This window comes from Buceros rhinoceros, unplaced genomic scaffold (assembly GCF_000710305.1).
Source record: "Buceros rhinoceros silvestris isolate BGI_N320 unplaced genomic scaffold, ASM71030v1 scaffold43553, whole genome shotgun sequence".
Classification (NCBI taxonomy): domain Eukaryota; kingdom Metazoa; phylum Chordata; class Aves; order Bucerotiformes; family Bucerotidae; genus Buceros; species Buceros rhinoceros.
The window spans coordinates 2,445-15,608 of NW_010405083.1; the positions used below are offsets into that span (position 1 = coordinate 2,445).

General features: G+C 51.3%; 1 protein-coding gene across 1 annotated transcript in view; it reads left to right on the forward strand.

Annotated features, from left to right (window-relative positions):
- Window positions 1-8,758: 8,758 nt before the first annotated feature.
- The window catches only part of LOC104491195 (synaptogyrin-1-like), a gene marked incomplete at its 5' end in the record, with an annotated part of 4,861 nt that continues 455 nt past the window's right edge, over window positions 8,759-13,164 (forward strand). The window contains 3 exons of the mRNA XM_010133578.1: window positions 8,759-8,996; window positions 10,592-10,737; window positions 11,885-11,982. Of these exons, the coding sequence (XP_010131880.1) occupies window positions 8,759-8,996; window positions 10,592-10,737; window positions 11,885-11,982 (482 nt within the window). The remainder of the gene's footprint in view (window positions 8,997-10,591; window positions 10,738-11,884; window positions 11,983-13,164) is intronic.

Consider the following 13,164-nt stretch of genomic DNA (forward strand, 5'->3'; position numbering starts at 1 on the left):
ACTGTGATTGCATCTGCATTTAGCCTTTCCATCATCAGGCTCTACAAGCCAAACTCTTCTGGTGTCAAAGGGCTCTTCCTCCCCGTGGTCTCTGTGAGAGTCTTTCCTTTCACCTGCTCTGGAATCCTTTCACTAGGTACTGGAAGCATCTTGCCTGCCGTCTCCTGAGACCTCATTTGCCTTTATCCTGCTTGTGGTGTGGGTGGTCCATTGTCTCCCCGAGGCAAGCTGGAGACTCCTTCTGGCCCATTTCACGTGATGAGCTTTCACTGAGAGCAGAAATTCTCGTGATCGCTTCCCCAGGCAGTGACCTTGTGCTCAGGTCATGCTGCCTTTTAGCAGGCATTACGATGGCATGGAGGTGCTTATGGCTTTTTACCAACAGGCAGTAAAACTGGCCCCTGCCCAGGGAGTTTGCAGCCCAGTTGAGATGGCAACAAATCTCCAGGGAGAGATGCAGGATCAGGAGTAGATGGGGTGACTGAAGATTATTTGTTTTGCTCCTTGCTGAGGAGGAGACGGCATGTGTTTGACAAGGAGGATGCTAAACTATGGAATGAGGTTAACAGTTCTGGAGCATCTGTCTGCTGCAACAGCATTGTGAGGCAGCTCAGGTTTCTTGGGTGCTTCGGAGGTCAGGCATAGCAGAATGAGTATACATCTCCCTACAGAAAGGTTGCCTGGCATGGGTGCTGCTGGCAAGTGGTGGTGGTCCTGCACAGTGCCTGAGTCAGGTTTGGATGTTCAGCCTCAGCACGAGCTGTTTCTCTGCTGCTGCCTGCCCCAGATGTGCTTGCGTGGATGAAGCAGCACCGTGTAGTGCAGGGAGCCCTATGGAGCAGTTCCTCCTGAGCATCTCTGCTGAGATTGCCTCCAAGGGCATCTAGATCTTGCAGTGAGGGGACTTGTCCAGTCTGGATGGACTGAGGCTTGCGCAATGAAAGCAATGTGCTGCTGGAAGATCTCAGAGGCTTCCCCGCCTCTCTGTGGGGAAAGGCAGAACAAGTCCCACTGTATCCCCAGTGGTGGTGAAGAGAAGGCAAGCAACTTGCCTTGTTGCGATGGGTGGCTGGGGTTTGTTCCACGTCCTGGTCTTTCAAGGCATTGCTCCATGCTGTACTGCTTTGCTGGCCACTGGCTGCAAGACAGAGGTGTGCTCTGAGCTGAGCTACATTGCACAGGTGGTGCTCTACAGTAGACAGGACATGGGGCATGGATGGGTTTTTTACCGCCCTGCCATATAAACCTGCTTTCAGCCCACTTAGATGACGCAGCAGCTGGAGCTAGTGGTGCTACAGCTGGAGCTAGTGGAGCTAGGTGACCCGCACGGAACTGGAGCTGTGCTACGTTCTGTGGCTCCAGGATCATTCTTGAAATAAAGCAGGTAAGCGTGGGCACATCCCTGCTTAATCCTGTCATGCCCTGACCCACAGTGCTCTCCGCAGCCGCTGCGGGGGAGCTGGGAGGCTCCTTTGTAACCCGCAGGCGTTGGATGTAGCGCTGGCTCCATAAATAAGTAAGATGCTAATTGAAACAGGTTGTTCCAGGCACTGCTGACTGCCTAGAAACCTGCTTGCTGGAGAAACTGAAGCACTGCTCAGTGTAAAAGCCTAACAAGGCAAGAGTAACTGGCTTTTTGGAAGCAGGCCCAGCTAGGTGGCTTGAGTGAGGTATTTCCAACTGCAGCCATGCAGGCAAAGCAGCCCATTAAAGCTTGCCATATGGATTGAGACACCAAATCTCTCTCCAGAGGAAAGTTTGGAGAGGAGAGGCGCTGCCTGCCCTCTATCACCTCTCGCCATTGCCACCATGTCCCCTGGCAGGTGGGAGCATGCAAACATTTCGAGCTGGGTTGGGAAGCCCTGTCCCCTGTCTCTGCAGGCGCATCACATCCCGGGCAGCTCTGGCTAAGCAGACAAGGCAGGTGAAGGACAGGAACTGCATCCCTGGCCTTACCATGGCAGGCTGGTGCCTGTGAGCTGGAGGACAAGGGCAAGCCCAATTGTGGCAGAGAACCCTGTCTCCTGCCTTCCCAGCAGGTCCTGGCTTGCTGCACTGGCTGATACCTTTTGCCTCTTACACCACACCGCCTTTTGCTATACAGAAAGGACACCTGGTGTGGGCTTGAGGTGGCAGTTAAACTAAGCCTTCGTAGAGCCCAGAGGCCATGTCAGTCTGAAACCAGCTGCAACTTCCACCTCCTTTCTGTCCCAGCTCAAGTTAGCTGGGATGTTCCGTGTGTTTGGGGACCATGGCGCCTGCTCTCTGCCTCTGCTCCTCCACATGACTTTTGCCCCAGCCACCGTGCTTGCTGGCTGTGTAGTTGCGAGGTATGTTAGTGCGCGAAGAAGGAAACACGGGTTGGATACAGGAGGTCATGTTGTTTCCAGCATAGCATTTCCAGGAAAGATCTTGGAGCAGGAACAAATCTCTCATTAATGGAATGTGCTGATAAAAATCTGAGAAATAGCACATAGACACCAAAGGCAGTCAGAAACGTGAGCAAAAAAGAAGACAATCATATGTAATATGCTATTGCGAAACATGAGAGGCACACAGGTAAGGAACAGAGAAACTGCAGGAAGATGAGACATGGGTAAGGCAAACATTTGTGGCGACACAAGGCAGCAGAGAGGACTAGTGTGGCTGTGAGGAGCAGGTGGAGGTGACAGCAGATTCGGTCCTGCACCTAGGCTGGCACAGCCAAGCTAAGGAGGAAGAGATGTGTTGCTGGAAAGAAAGCTGAACTCTTCCTCATGGAAAGAAATGCAACTTTGGGGTGGTCACTTTGCTGAGCAGTGACTGGCAATGCAGGGACCATCTGGAAAGCACAGAAGGACCTGGATACCACCATGGAGGTGTGGCCATGGGGAGTTGTCACCAGTAGCAGTGGGACAGAAGATTCTGTTTGACCACAAGAAGAGCATGACACCTGAGGGACTGGATGAAACTTTCTGAAGTCTTCCTCTGGAACGCGGCTCCCTGTTACACGCGAAGGCATCTTCCCACGGCAAAGCTCTTCCCCCCTCCCTGGGGTGGCACACACACTGCTCAGCCCAGGCCTGGCTGTCATTACATGTTTCCTGCCTGCTGGCTCCCAGAGAGCCCCAGCATCGCGTGGGGCTTCGGCTGCTGGGGGAGTGGGGAGTGTGTGCATGAAGATCGACCTGGGTGCAGGTCTGGTGTGAGGCAGAAGGGTTAATGGCCAGCCTGATGGCTGCCAAGCCATGTGTGAAAAAATGCAGGCTGGCCAGGGAAGCCTGTCCCAGATCCCGTGGCAGGAATTAGAGATGCGGAGCCTTTCTTCCCTCCATCACCTGCTCCAGCTCAGCCCTGGCTGGGGAGCTGGTGCCACATGGCTGCTGGCCAGGGAGGGGGAGCTGGGAGAGAGGTGCTCCACCATCCCATGTTTAGGGGAATCAGGTACAAATGGATATGGGGAGCCTCTCCAGCACCCACACAGGGCTCAGACACACCATCAAGACTGTGGGCAGGAGTTGTTGGCTGCCTGCATGGTGCCGGCTGGAGCGAATAAATAGAGGCCACCTGTTTCCAAGCTGCCAGTCCCATGCATATCAAAAGCTGCATATGTTTTCTTCAAAACGAGCTACATACAAGTAGATTTAATGACAATAATAATAATAATAATCCATGTCTGTACGGGGCTCTTCAAAGCTTTCCAAAGACTCCATTTGTGAGTGACTGAATGAAAATGAAAGCCAAATCATCTCTGTGGGTTTATTGTGTGCACTCTCCCCGGCTCTTGCTTTCTTTTTAAACAGATTTAGTCCTGGTCATTACCAGATCAGACACAGAAGAGGTTACTGCTTCCTTCTGCCCGAGGTGGATTTGATTTGATGTCCCATAAGGAATATTATGTCACCAAACTGTTTCCTCTCTTTAACAGAATAAAAAGGGGGTTTGTAAGAGGGAGAGACAACATGCACTGAGACAGAGCCTGTGACCAGAAGGCACTGCAGCGAGCCCAGGCAGGCAGCTCAACAGAAACCCTCTTCAGCCTCATCCCCATTATACCCGTGGTGGGGATCTTAAGGATGAAGTCAGGAGATAGTGTGACAAACTCCTGGGATGAGGTGCCGGAAAATCCTAGTGCACCGCCAGAGGCTGGTCATGCTGTGCATCCATCACATGATGCCGGTACGGCTGGGGATGGGCAGTGTGGTAGAAAGACTCACATGATGCTCAGGAGGTTTTGCCTGACTTTCTGCGGGGCTGAGCCTGCAGCGGGGAGGTGGGGAGGAACCAGAGAGGCTCTCCTCAGAGGGCTCATCTCTTGCCTTTGCCTCTGGCAAAATCAGGTCACCCAGTTCAGTGAGAGGGAAAAAAAAAAAGGTCTTTTATGCAAGGATGCAGCCCTTTGCCTGTTCTGCACTTCTCTGGCTGTAGTGAACCCTTACACGAGCCCTTTGAGAAATGGGGACAGGGAAACTCTCAGCCTCTTCCCGTCTCCTCCCCACAGTGCTTAGCATTATATTCATTTTGCTGCGTCTTTCAGCAACTTGCTCGCTCGCTCTCAGCTTTGCATAGTGTCTGGCTCTGGGCTTCTCTTGGTGTCTCGGAGCTCTTTGATGAAAACAGAAGTCATCCACCCGTGTGGATGCAAATGAAGTCAAGAGAAGGTGGGTCCCAGCAGCAGCGCTGAATTGGTCAGATCTGCTCCACGTGCTGTTTTCTGTCCCTTTTTTTTTTGAGCGTAGCCAGATGTATTACTGCTTATTAAATGTGGTCCTCCAGACAGGCCACACACCTCCCCAGTTAACGTTGCTCTTGGAGGCTTAAGGAAACCCTCCACCTAAAAATCTATTACTTCAAGCCCTGTTAACTGACTTAAGCAGCCTTGCTGAAGAAATGAGGCCGCTCAGCTGTGCAAAGCTAGGGTTGGCTGGCTGGTTTTCATCACCGAGCATAGGAGAGTACCTAGTGATCTCCATCTGTGGAGCAGAAGGATGGGCAGCATTTGGGAGCATCGGGATGCAGTGCTTTGTGCCTGCCTCCTGTCAGACTTCAGACAAGTCACTTCCTGCGCCTGGGGGCTCAGTCAAGGAGAAGACTCCCAGCATCTTATCCTCACCTCCTCTTTGCAGCTGGATGCTTTGGGCCATTTTATTAGTGGTTGTAGGCGAGACTTTGGGCAGCAATGCCAAAATTTTGCTATGCCAGACGAGAGTAGAAGGAACAAGCAGCAGGAAGATAGAAGGTCAAGAGGCTCATGCCAGTGCTCCTGGTAGCTGGCATTTCTTTAGAAGTGCTGCAGATGTGAGGGAATGGGAAGGTAAATGCTTCTTTCTTGCAAACTGGATGCTTTGTTTATAATCCAGGCAGACATTCATCCTGCACTTGCTGCCTTGATCATCTTTGCAGAGGCAAGGATTATGAAGTCAAGGAAATAAAAAATACTTGCTCTAAGGTGACTTGCTACATCAGTGAGCTTCCACCCACCCAGCCCTTTACCAACAAGCAGTAGCTGCCATGGTTTAAGTGTGCAACAGTTTCTCCTGAGGGCTGCAGGGTCTGGGCTTTCATCATTTTTACTAGAAAATAGTTTGCGTGGATACCCATCACAACAGTTTCCAGGTACAGACATCAACAGGGATGAAATGGGCAATGCTGCCTGTCAGCAGCAGCAAGCAGAGATTGCCTCTTCTCCTGTTGTCAAGCTCTGCCTGTTCGTCTGAAACCTCTGGTTTGTGTCTCCCCATTCTTGCCTGGTCAGTGTTATCCTGTCCAGCTCTGTGGCTTCTGGGCATAGTGAATTCTCATGGCGTTTTGCTGTGCCATGAGGGTGGTGGTAGGCTGGCAAAGGGAACAAGCCCTCTCCACTGCCATTGATTTTGCCCTCTCTGTAGCGCCAAGTAGCGGAGTGTGGACCAGAGCAGGTATCAGCAGTGAGGAAAACGCAGAGACAAGACATGCCTTAGGCTACTGTACTTTGGTCCATAGAAAGCTTTCCTAAGGACAGAGGGTACTTGAGGGTCGCAGTTTCAGGGCACAGAAGATGAGCGTCTGCAGTGACACGTTGTACTCACAAATGAGGATACCCTTAGTGGAATCTCCCCAGAAAAATCCTAAGATCATCTTAAATCAGATGCTTGCCAGTAAATCGTACCTTGGGGACCTCCAGCCTGCAAAACAGGTTTCTCTTAATAGAAGTTGTGGCATCTTGGCAGACTGGAGATGGAGAAAAGAAGTAGGAATGCCACTTCTGCTTGAAAATTAGGGAGAGGGAGATGTCCCTCTGGTCTCATGACTCTGATCTGTGTCTTTGCAATGTGACAGCATAAAAAGGGTATGAAAGAGCAAGTACAAAAAGGAACTATTCTGCTTCTTTCACTCACAGATGAGAGCTCCCCCAGTCCAGCAGCAAACCTGAAAATAAAAGCAGAGGGAAGATGCGTATCAGGATATGAACAGAGTAAACAAAGGTGTCTCTGGGGAGAGGCCATTACAGAAGTTCATTCATCCCAAATGAGTAAGCAGAGACTTACCATACAGCTCATTGCAAGGGTTGACCTGACTCAGGAAATTGCCCTTTTACCAGTTTCGAGCCCTAAAACAAAACCGAATACCAGACTGTGCCACTTTTGGGGCTGTTTCTCATCTTCTGAAGTGAAGATATGCTTCTGTCTAATGCTGTGGAAAACAGGGCACCTACTGTGTAATCCCAGTGTATGGAGGTTGGTACTTCAGGTGGCAGCATCAACGCTGGTCACAGCCTCGCACTGGGACATCACTTCAGGAGTCCTCAGCTTCCCCTCAGGTTAGAGGAACATGGTGTTACTGCCCATGCTCCTAAGCAGACCTGTCAGCCCAGCCTGTTGCGAAGGTGTGTGAGACTTCCCACTGAAGGAACCTGGCTGTAATTGTGTGCAATTTTGCTGCTTTCCAAACCATTCAGGCTGAAATTTTGAAGACCAAACCTTTGCTTCATGCAGAAGACATTTTAATTTAATTTTCACAGGCAACTTCTGCAAAGTATGATCAATCTTGATTTTCAAGAACGAGGAGGACAAATTATTTGTTTTACTTCTACGCTTAAAAAGCTTGAACCCATACAGTCCCCATGCTTAAAGCTTCAAGCTTTTTTTAGTTTGCTCTTGTGTGTGAAAAATACACCCAATCTCAGCAACCCAAGAGTGACCCAGTTATGAGCCTTGCAGTGAAAAAATAATACTGGTATCAGCTAGAGTTTGGCAGCTGAAACGTGGTCGGTGTTGAGTATCTTCCCAAGGGCTGCTGGGTACTATGAATAAGGTTTTTCTTTTGGTTCCTAATGCCACAGGTCGAACAGCAGAGGTCTGTGCTGTGGATCTCAGGCATCCAATTCCACCAATGACAGACGCTGTATTGGGTTGGCATTAATCAGCAGTTAATTCTCCCTGTACTCACAAAGCTGCTGTCTGCCAAGTCCTATTCTGGTGCTTGATTGGGTTAAGTGGTCCTGGGGTCTTTCTGACCTAGCAAACCCTCAGACTTGGCTCCACTCTCCGCAGGAGACTTGGCTACCTCATCCTCTTGTGTGCTGCTTCTCCTTGGGGACTGGGTGGTGGTTCCAAGGATGCCAGGCTCCTGTTGCACAGACAATTTCCAGGCTAGCTGAGTGCCCTGGTGATGTCCTAGTGCACGTCATACGTACATTCACCCCATACTTGAGGTCTGCCTGGGGCCCTCACAGGCAGCCTGCAGACGGGCTGCTCCTACTAAGGTTCTCAAGATGCCCTGCAAAGAAAAATCTGTACATGCTGCCTTAATCTTCCCTTCTTTCTCCTGCGGCTGCAAGGGGAAGCCATTTATTTGAGATGCAAGACGGGGGCTGCTATAAATAGCTCTCTGCTTTGGTGAACCTGCTGTGTCAAAGAGGGACAGCCTTGTGGCTGGCGAAGAAGGCTAAGCCCATGAGCAAAGATTAGACCTGCAACTGTGGATTATGGCATTTCTACCTGGACTCGTCCTTAATTCTACCTGATTTAAAATAACATGCATTGGCAGGGTGACGGCTAGGGAGGACTCATGGTGGCCCTGGTAGGTGGACCTGGAGGCGGAGATGTGTCACCCGCAGACGAAATCTGTGGGGAAGGTTGGAGAGTGTCAGTGTATGGGTGAGTGGGCTGAAGGATAGGTGGTGTCATGCCCTGGGATGATGGAAAACTGGTGGAGAGAGGTGTGTGCCGAGCGGGGAGATGGGGAGAGAAAGAGCCCAGCAGAATGGAGCTGCAGAGCAATCAGGGCTGTGGATTGTAGGAGGGTGGATGGGGAAAACAGCATAGTAGCTGGATAGATAAAATTTGTGAATAAATGCGTGGTAGAAACAATTAATTCCTAGAAGGGAAAGGAGTGGGTGGGAGAATAAGTGCAGACTAAGAGGATTTCCACTACTTGGAGCCCTTGTATGCAGGCACTCTCACCAAAAGCATATTCCAAATTACATGTCGCCTCCCTATGTGTCTGTGGGAAACCACCCTTACTCCAGAGTGCTGCTGCTTTACATCGCTTTAGGTCAGATGGATAAAAACGCTCAATCTAAAAGTGTCCTATTTTAAGTTAATGCTCAGAAATAAAATGAGACGTCCACCTGGTAAATTCCCTGTGACTACAGCCTAGACAAAGCAATGGGACAGGAGCTCAGCAGAGCAGAGAGGTGCCTGTGAAGGGTGTCTGCCCCAGCAGAGTTCTGCTCCTTTGTGCTGCTCCAGAGAGATGGAGCTTCCCTTGATGTGTCTCCTGCCTCCCTCCCCTCCAGGTGTTCTCCATTGTGGTGTTTGGCTCCATTGTCAATGAAGGGTACGTGAACCGCCTGGACGAGTCACAAGAGCACTGCATTTTCAACCGCAATCGCAATGCCTGCAACTATGGCATTACCGTGGGTGTCCTCGCCTTCCTCAGCTGCCTTCTTTACCTGGCTCTGGATGCCTACTTCCCGCAGATCAGCAGCGTCAAGGACCGCAAGAAGGCAGTGCTCTCAGACATCGGAGTCTCGGGTGAGCTTCCTGCCTGGTTGGCCACAGTGGCCCCCTCTCCTCTACCAGCAAGGGAGACGGAGGGAGCTTTGGTTGCCTTGCAGGCCAGGTCCCTGAGAGCAGGGAGATCTTTGGCTTCCCTACTCTCTCAGGCCTTCTCTCTCCTTTTAATTCCCTTTCTCCTCTTCTCAGCCCATCTGTCTGATGGCTCTGCTGTTCTCCATAGGTGTAGCTGAGGGAGCCCTGTAGGATCAGCAGGTTTTGCCTCCCTGCATGCTTGTGCTTGCTAAGGCTAAGTGTTGATGCCTCTGGAGATGGTACTTCCTTCTCTACCAGCTCCAGGTGATTGAACTCTATACATTTTAACAGGAAAAAAGTTGAGGGTTTCACACAGGCTGACTAAACCAGTCCTCCTAGATTACCTGGCATTCCCTATGTGAATAGCTGTGCAGGACCTCATCCAGCCATGAGGCTTATTCTAGCTTATGCTTAGATCTCCACCCCGAGGAGTGTGCTCAAGCAACAGACAGGGTGATGGTGCATGTGTATGTGCATGTGTAATGCCAGTCAGCAGCGTCATGGGGAGGCATTTTGCTCTCATGCTGTGATCCTGAGTCACTCTCCTGGCTTACTCTGGCCATACAGGCAAACTTCTCCACGTCATGGACCCCCCGCAGTTTGTCAAAGCCACTATGAGTGGAGTGAGGGCAGGATCAGGTGCAGCATCTGAACTTGTTTAGGACTTCTGGCTTGCAAGTTTGTTTGCGGTTAGCCTCCTGCCTAGCAGACCTGAGTACAGCTAACAAGAGAAGAGGAAGGTGAAGGACTGATCCCTGTTTGGCTGCCATTTAGGAAAGCTCATTTCCCTTGCTGCTGGGTATCTGGCTGCACCTGGCAGAAGGTGACTCCCACTCCTCTCCACCAGCTGCCAGTCTGAACTCGGGGCTTTACCTACCTTCACCCCTTTCCTGGAGGTACAGTAGCAGTGTAATACTGAGTTCTTACAAAACAATCAAGATCAAAATGCGGTGGACTTGGCAATGCTAGGTTAAAGACCTTGAAGGTCTTTTACAACCTAAACGGTTCTATGATTATATGATAATGATCCTTCAGCACCTTTCCTTGGTGTGAGTCCCCTAGCGTGTGCTGTCCTGAGAAAAAGCCAGTCTCTGTGCAACTGCAGGCTGGCTGCTTCCCACCCTTCTGCAGCTCCCTTGGAAGGAATTGCTCTTCGCTTGAACTTGCGGGACAGGGTTGTGAAGCAGTGGCTGTTTCAGAGAGCCCAGGTGATCACTCCTATACTGGAAGCCCTTCAGGCTCCCTCCCAAGGCCAAATGCAAGTCCTGTGATCAATCCAAACACAAGCAAATGAGCTCTCCCAAGGTACTTTCTGCAGACACCTATAGTCACCTTGACAATTTTTCCAGCAGCCAGCCTGCTAACTTGCTTGGGCTTAGACAGGCTGCACAGTCAGATTTTGGCCGTCTGCAACACACTAGTGGGTCTCATAGGGTTGAAGTTTCCAGAGAAACATGATGTGTTTATGTTCTGTTCACACCTACCTTCTTGATGTCTCTCTCCTTCCCCTTTGGCATGCTGGTGGTGGTCCATCACAGCCTTCTGGGCATTCCTCTGGTTCGTTGGCTTCTGCTTTCTGACCAACCAATGGCAAGCTTCAAAAGAAGAGGACAACCCACTGAATGAGGGAGGGGATGCAGCCCGAGCAGCCATCACGTTCTCTTTCTTCTCCATCTTCACCTGGGTGAGTACAGCAGCCATGACATTGGATCAAGTGTTCTCTGCACTGTATTAGCTTGTGGGGCATGAAAGGTAACTAATGGGAGGAATGGAAGAGTGATTCCATATGAAATCTCAGTTCACGTGGCTTCTGAGAAGGAAAATCAGGAGAGGAGGTGGTTAGAACATAAACTTGGGAAATAAGGACTCAAAACCTTACATGGAAGAAGGTGCTAGAGCATTAATAAGCACAATGGGAAAGCGGGTCCTGTGTCCCAGGAAACAGCGTCCTTGACAAACCTCTAATATGACCTTGGAGAAGTCAGCTCCCCAAGCATCATTTTCCCTGTGCGTCAGAGGATTTTGACAGCATTTTGACCTTGCAGACGCTAGGCAGAGACGGGAGCTCCAGGCCGGGGGTTGCACCCATCTCCCTCCCTGCTTCTTTGCTCCCATCACGTGAAATGTCGTCAGTGGCCACAAGAGGCTGCGATCGATCAGCTTCCCTCTGGGCTCCCCCTCTGCACCCACGACTGCAGCACTGATGGTGCTGCCTCTTAAGAGTGTCCTTTCCCCAGCAGTTCTGTGTTGCTAGTTTCCTGGAAAAACTGCGGTGTGCAGTATAACTATCCCCCATTATTTCCTCCCATCTCTGAAAGCACCAAGCCTGAGTGATTTTTGTCGAAAGTGTCAAGATAGTGCCAAGCAGGAAGGCATTTTAGGCCAGCCTCCATGCGTAAGTCCTTGTGGCTTTATCTTCTCCTCTCCCTACGGACCTTAACGTTGGGCAGGGAGCAGGTAGGAAGGGTGCTGTAAGACCATGAAGCTGTCAGAGAGGAAGAGGGGCTGCAAAGGTCTGTGCAGTCGGCACAACTGTGTGGGGACAAGGGACAGCGGTGTGTGTGTCCCCTCTACGAGCTGTGTTCTGCACCTGGGTGCTGCTGAAAGTCCCTTGCAAACCCCAGCAGGAAGTGTGACAAGGAGAAAGGCTTTTGCACAGTGTCCCTTGGGACCTTTTTTGAGGTGTCACCACCTGCAGTGGTCCTCCCCAATGCACGGGCTTGCAAGTGGCTAAATAGGCACCAGTTTCATGGTGGTTTTATTTCAATCAAACGCTCTGGTTTGCTCTTCCTTACTGATTCTCCTTCCCACACCCCTCTCTCTCCTCACAGGGCTTCCTCACATTTCTGGCTTTCCGGAGACTCAGAGACATTACTTTTCAGGAAGAATACAACACCCTGTTCCCTAACTCCCCATCCTTGCTGCCTTAGTGCCCCTCACTGATGGGGGAAGTTGGGGGAAGGAGTGGAGGGATGCATCTGGAGGAAGTTACTGAGCAGAGACAGTTCCAACGCCCCAGCTATGGGTTTGTGATCACTCTAGGGCATGGGGTAGGAAGATGTGGGCCACTGAACTAGACTGGGGTTGTCTACTGAACAGGGGATCATCTGCTGGAGAGTTGGAACTGGCAGTTTCTTCTCCACCTCTGCTCCCTTCTCTCCCTCACCCGTACCCTAACTAATGCTGCGTAACACTTCTGTGCCTTTCTTTTGATGACTGCTCAGACCTAATACTTCAGCCAGGAGATGCCCACTGCCCCTACCACTTACCTCCTCCATTTCCTTCCAGTCCTCATTCCCTAAAAACCTCTCCCTGTAACCTGCTAGACTGCTTATCTGTATTGGGGATGCTCTGGGACAAGCCTCGTGGGCTGGGTTCTGTGATGCTGAACCCCATGCCCAGGCTCCCTCAGTCCACCGAAGGGTGTCCTGCCTGAGTTCCTGGGGCAGGAGGCAGCAGTAGGCTTGCTAACCATCTGCTGGTCTGGGAAGCAGCTGCCTTGCCTACTGCTGCTCCTTCTCAAGGTCTGTGCTGCACCGTGCAGATGTTGGCCAATGAAGGGGTTACAGGAGGTGACCACTACCTCGCTACTTTGGGTCAAATTCGGCTCTACTTCCTGGCCTCTGCAGGCCGAACAGCTGCGTACATCCAGCCCAGCAGATGAACCTTTTGCGGTGTTGCTGAGGCAGGTTACCTTCACAGGAGTAGGACAGGCACAATGGGATAACCACACGCCAACTGAGCCTCCACGACGTGTGCCACGTTGGTGAAACCCCACCACTGAGCAGGAGGTGCCCAGCATACCCCAGAGGCAGTGGGGAGCCCTGGCAGGCTGCACCAGCCAGCTGAGCTCGCAGACATCCCTGCCCAGCGCTCCTCTGTCCTGGTGGGCTCGTGCTTTCTATGGGGCAGCCTGAACCTCCATGCTCTCGGGGGTGTTTCACCATTGGTCTGCCAGGCTGGCCTTGCACACTAATCCGTAACCATGACTAACCCCACTTTTGTTTGTTTCTCTCTCTCGGTGCGTTCCCCCTTCTCTTTCTACTCTCCCCTCTCTGCTTCCCATCTCTTCCCTCCTCTGCCTCCTCCCTTAAAGGTGGGCCAGGCATTC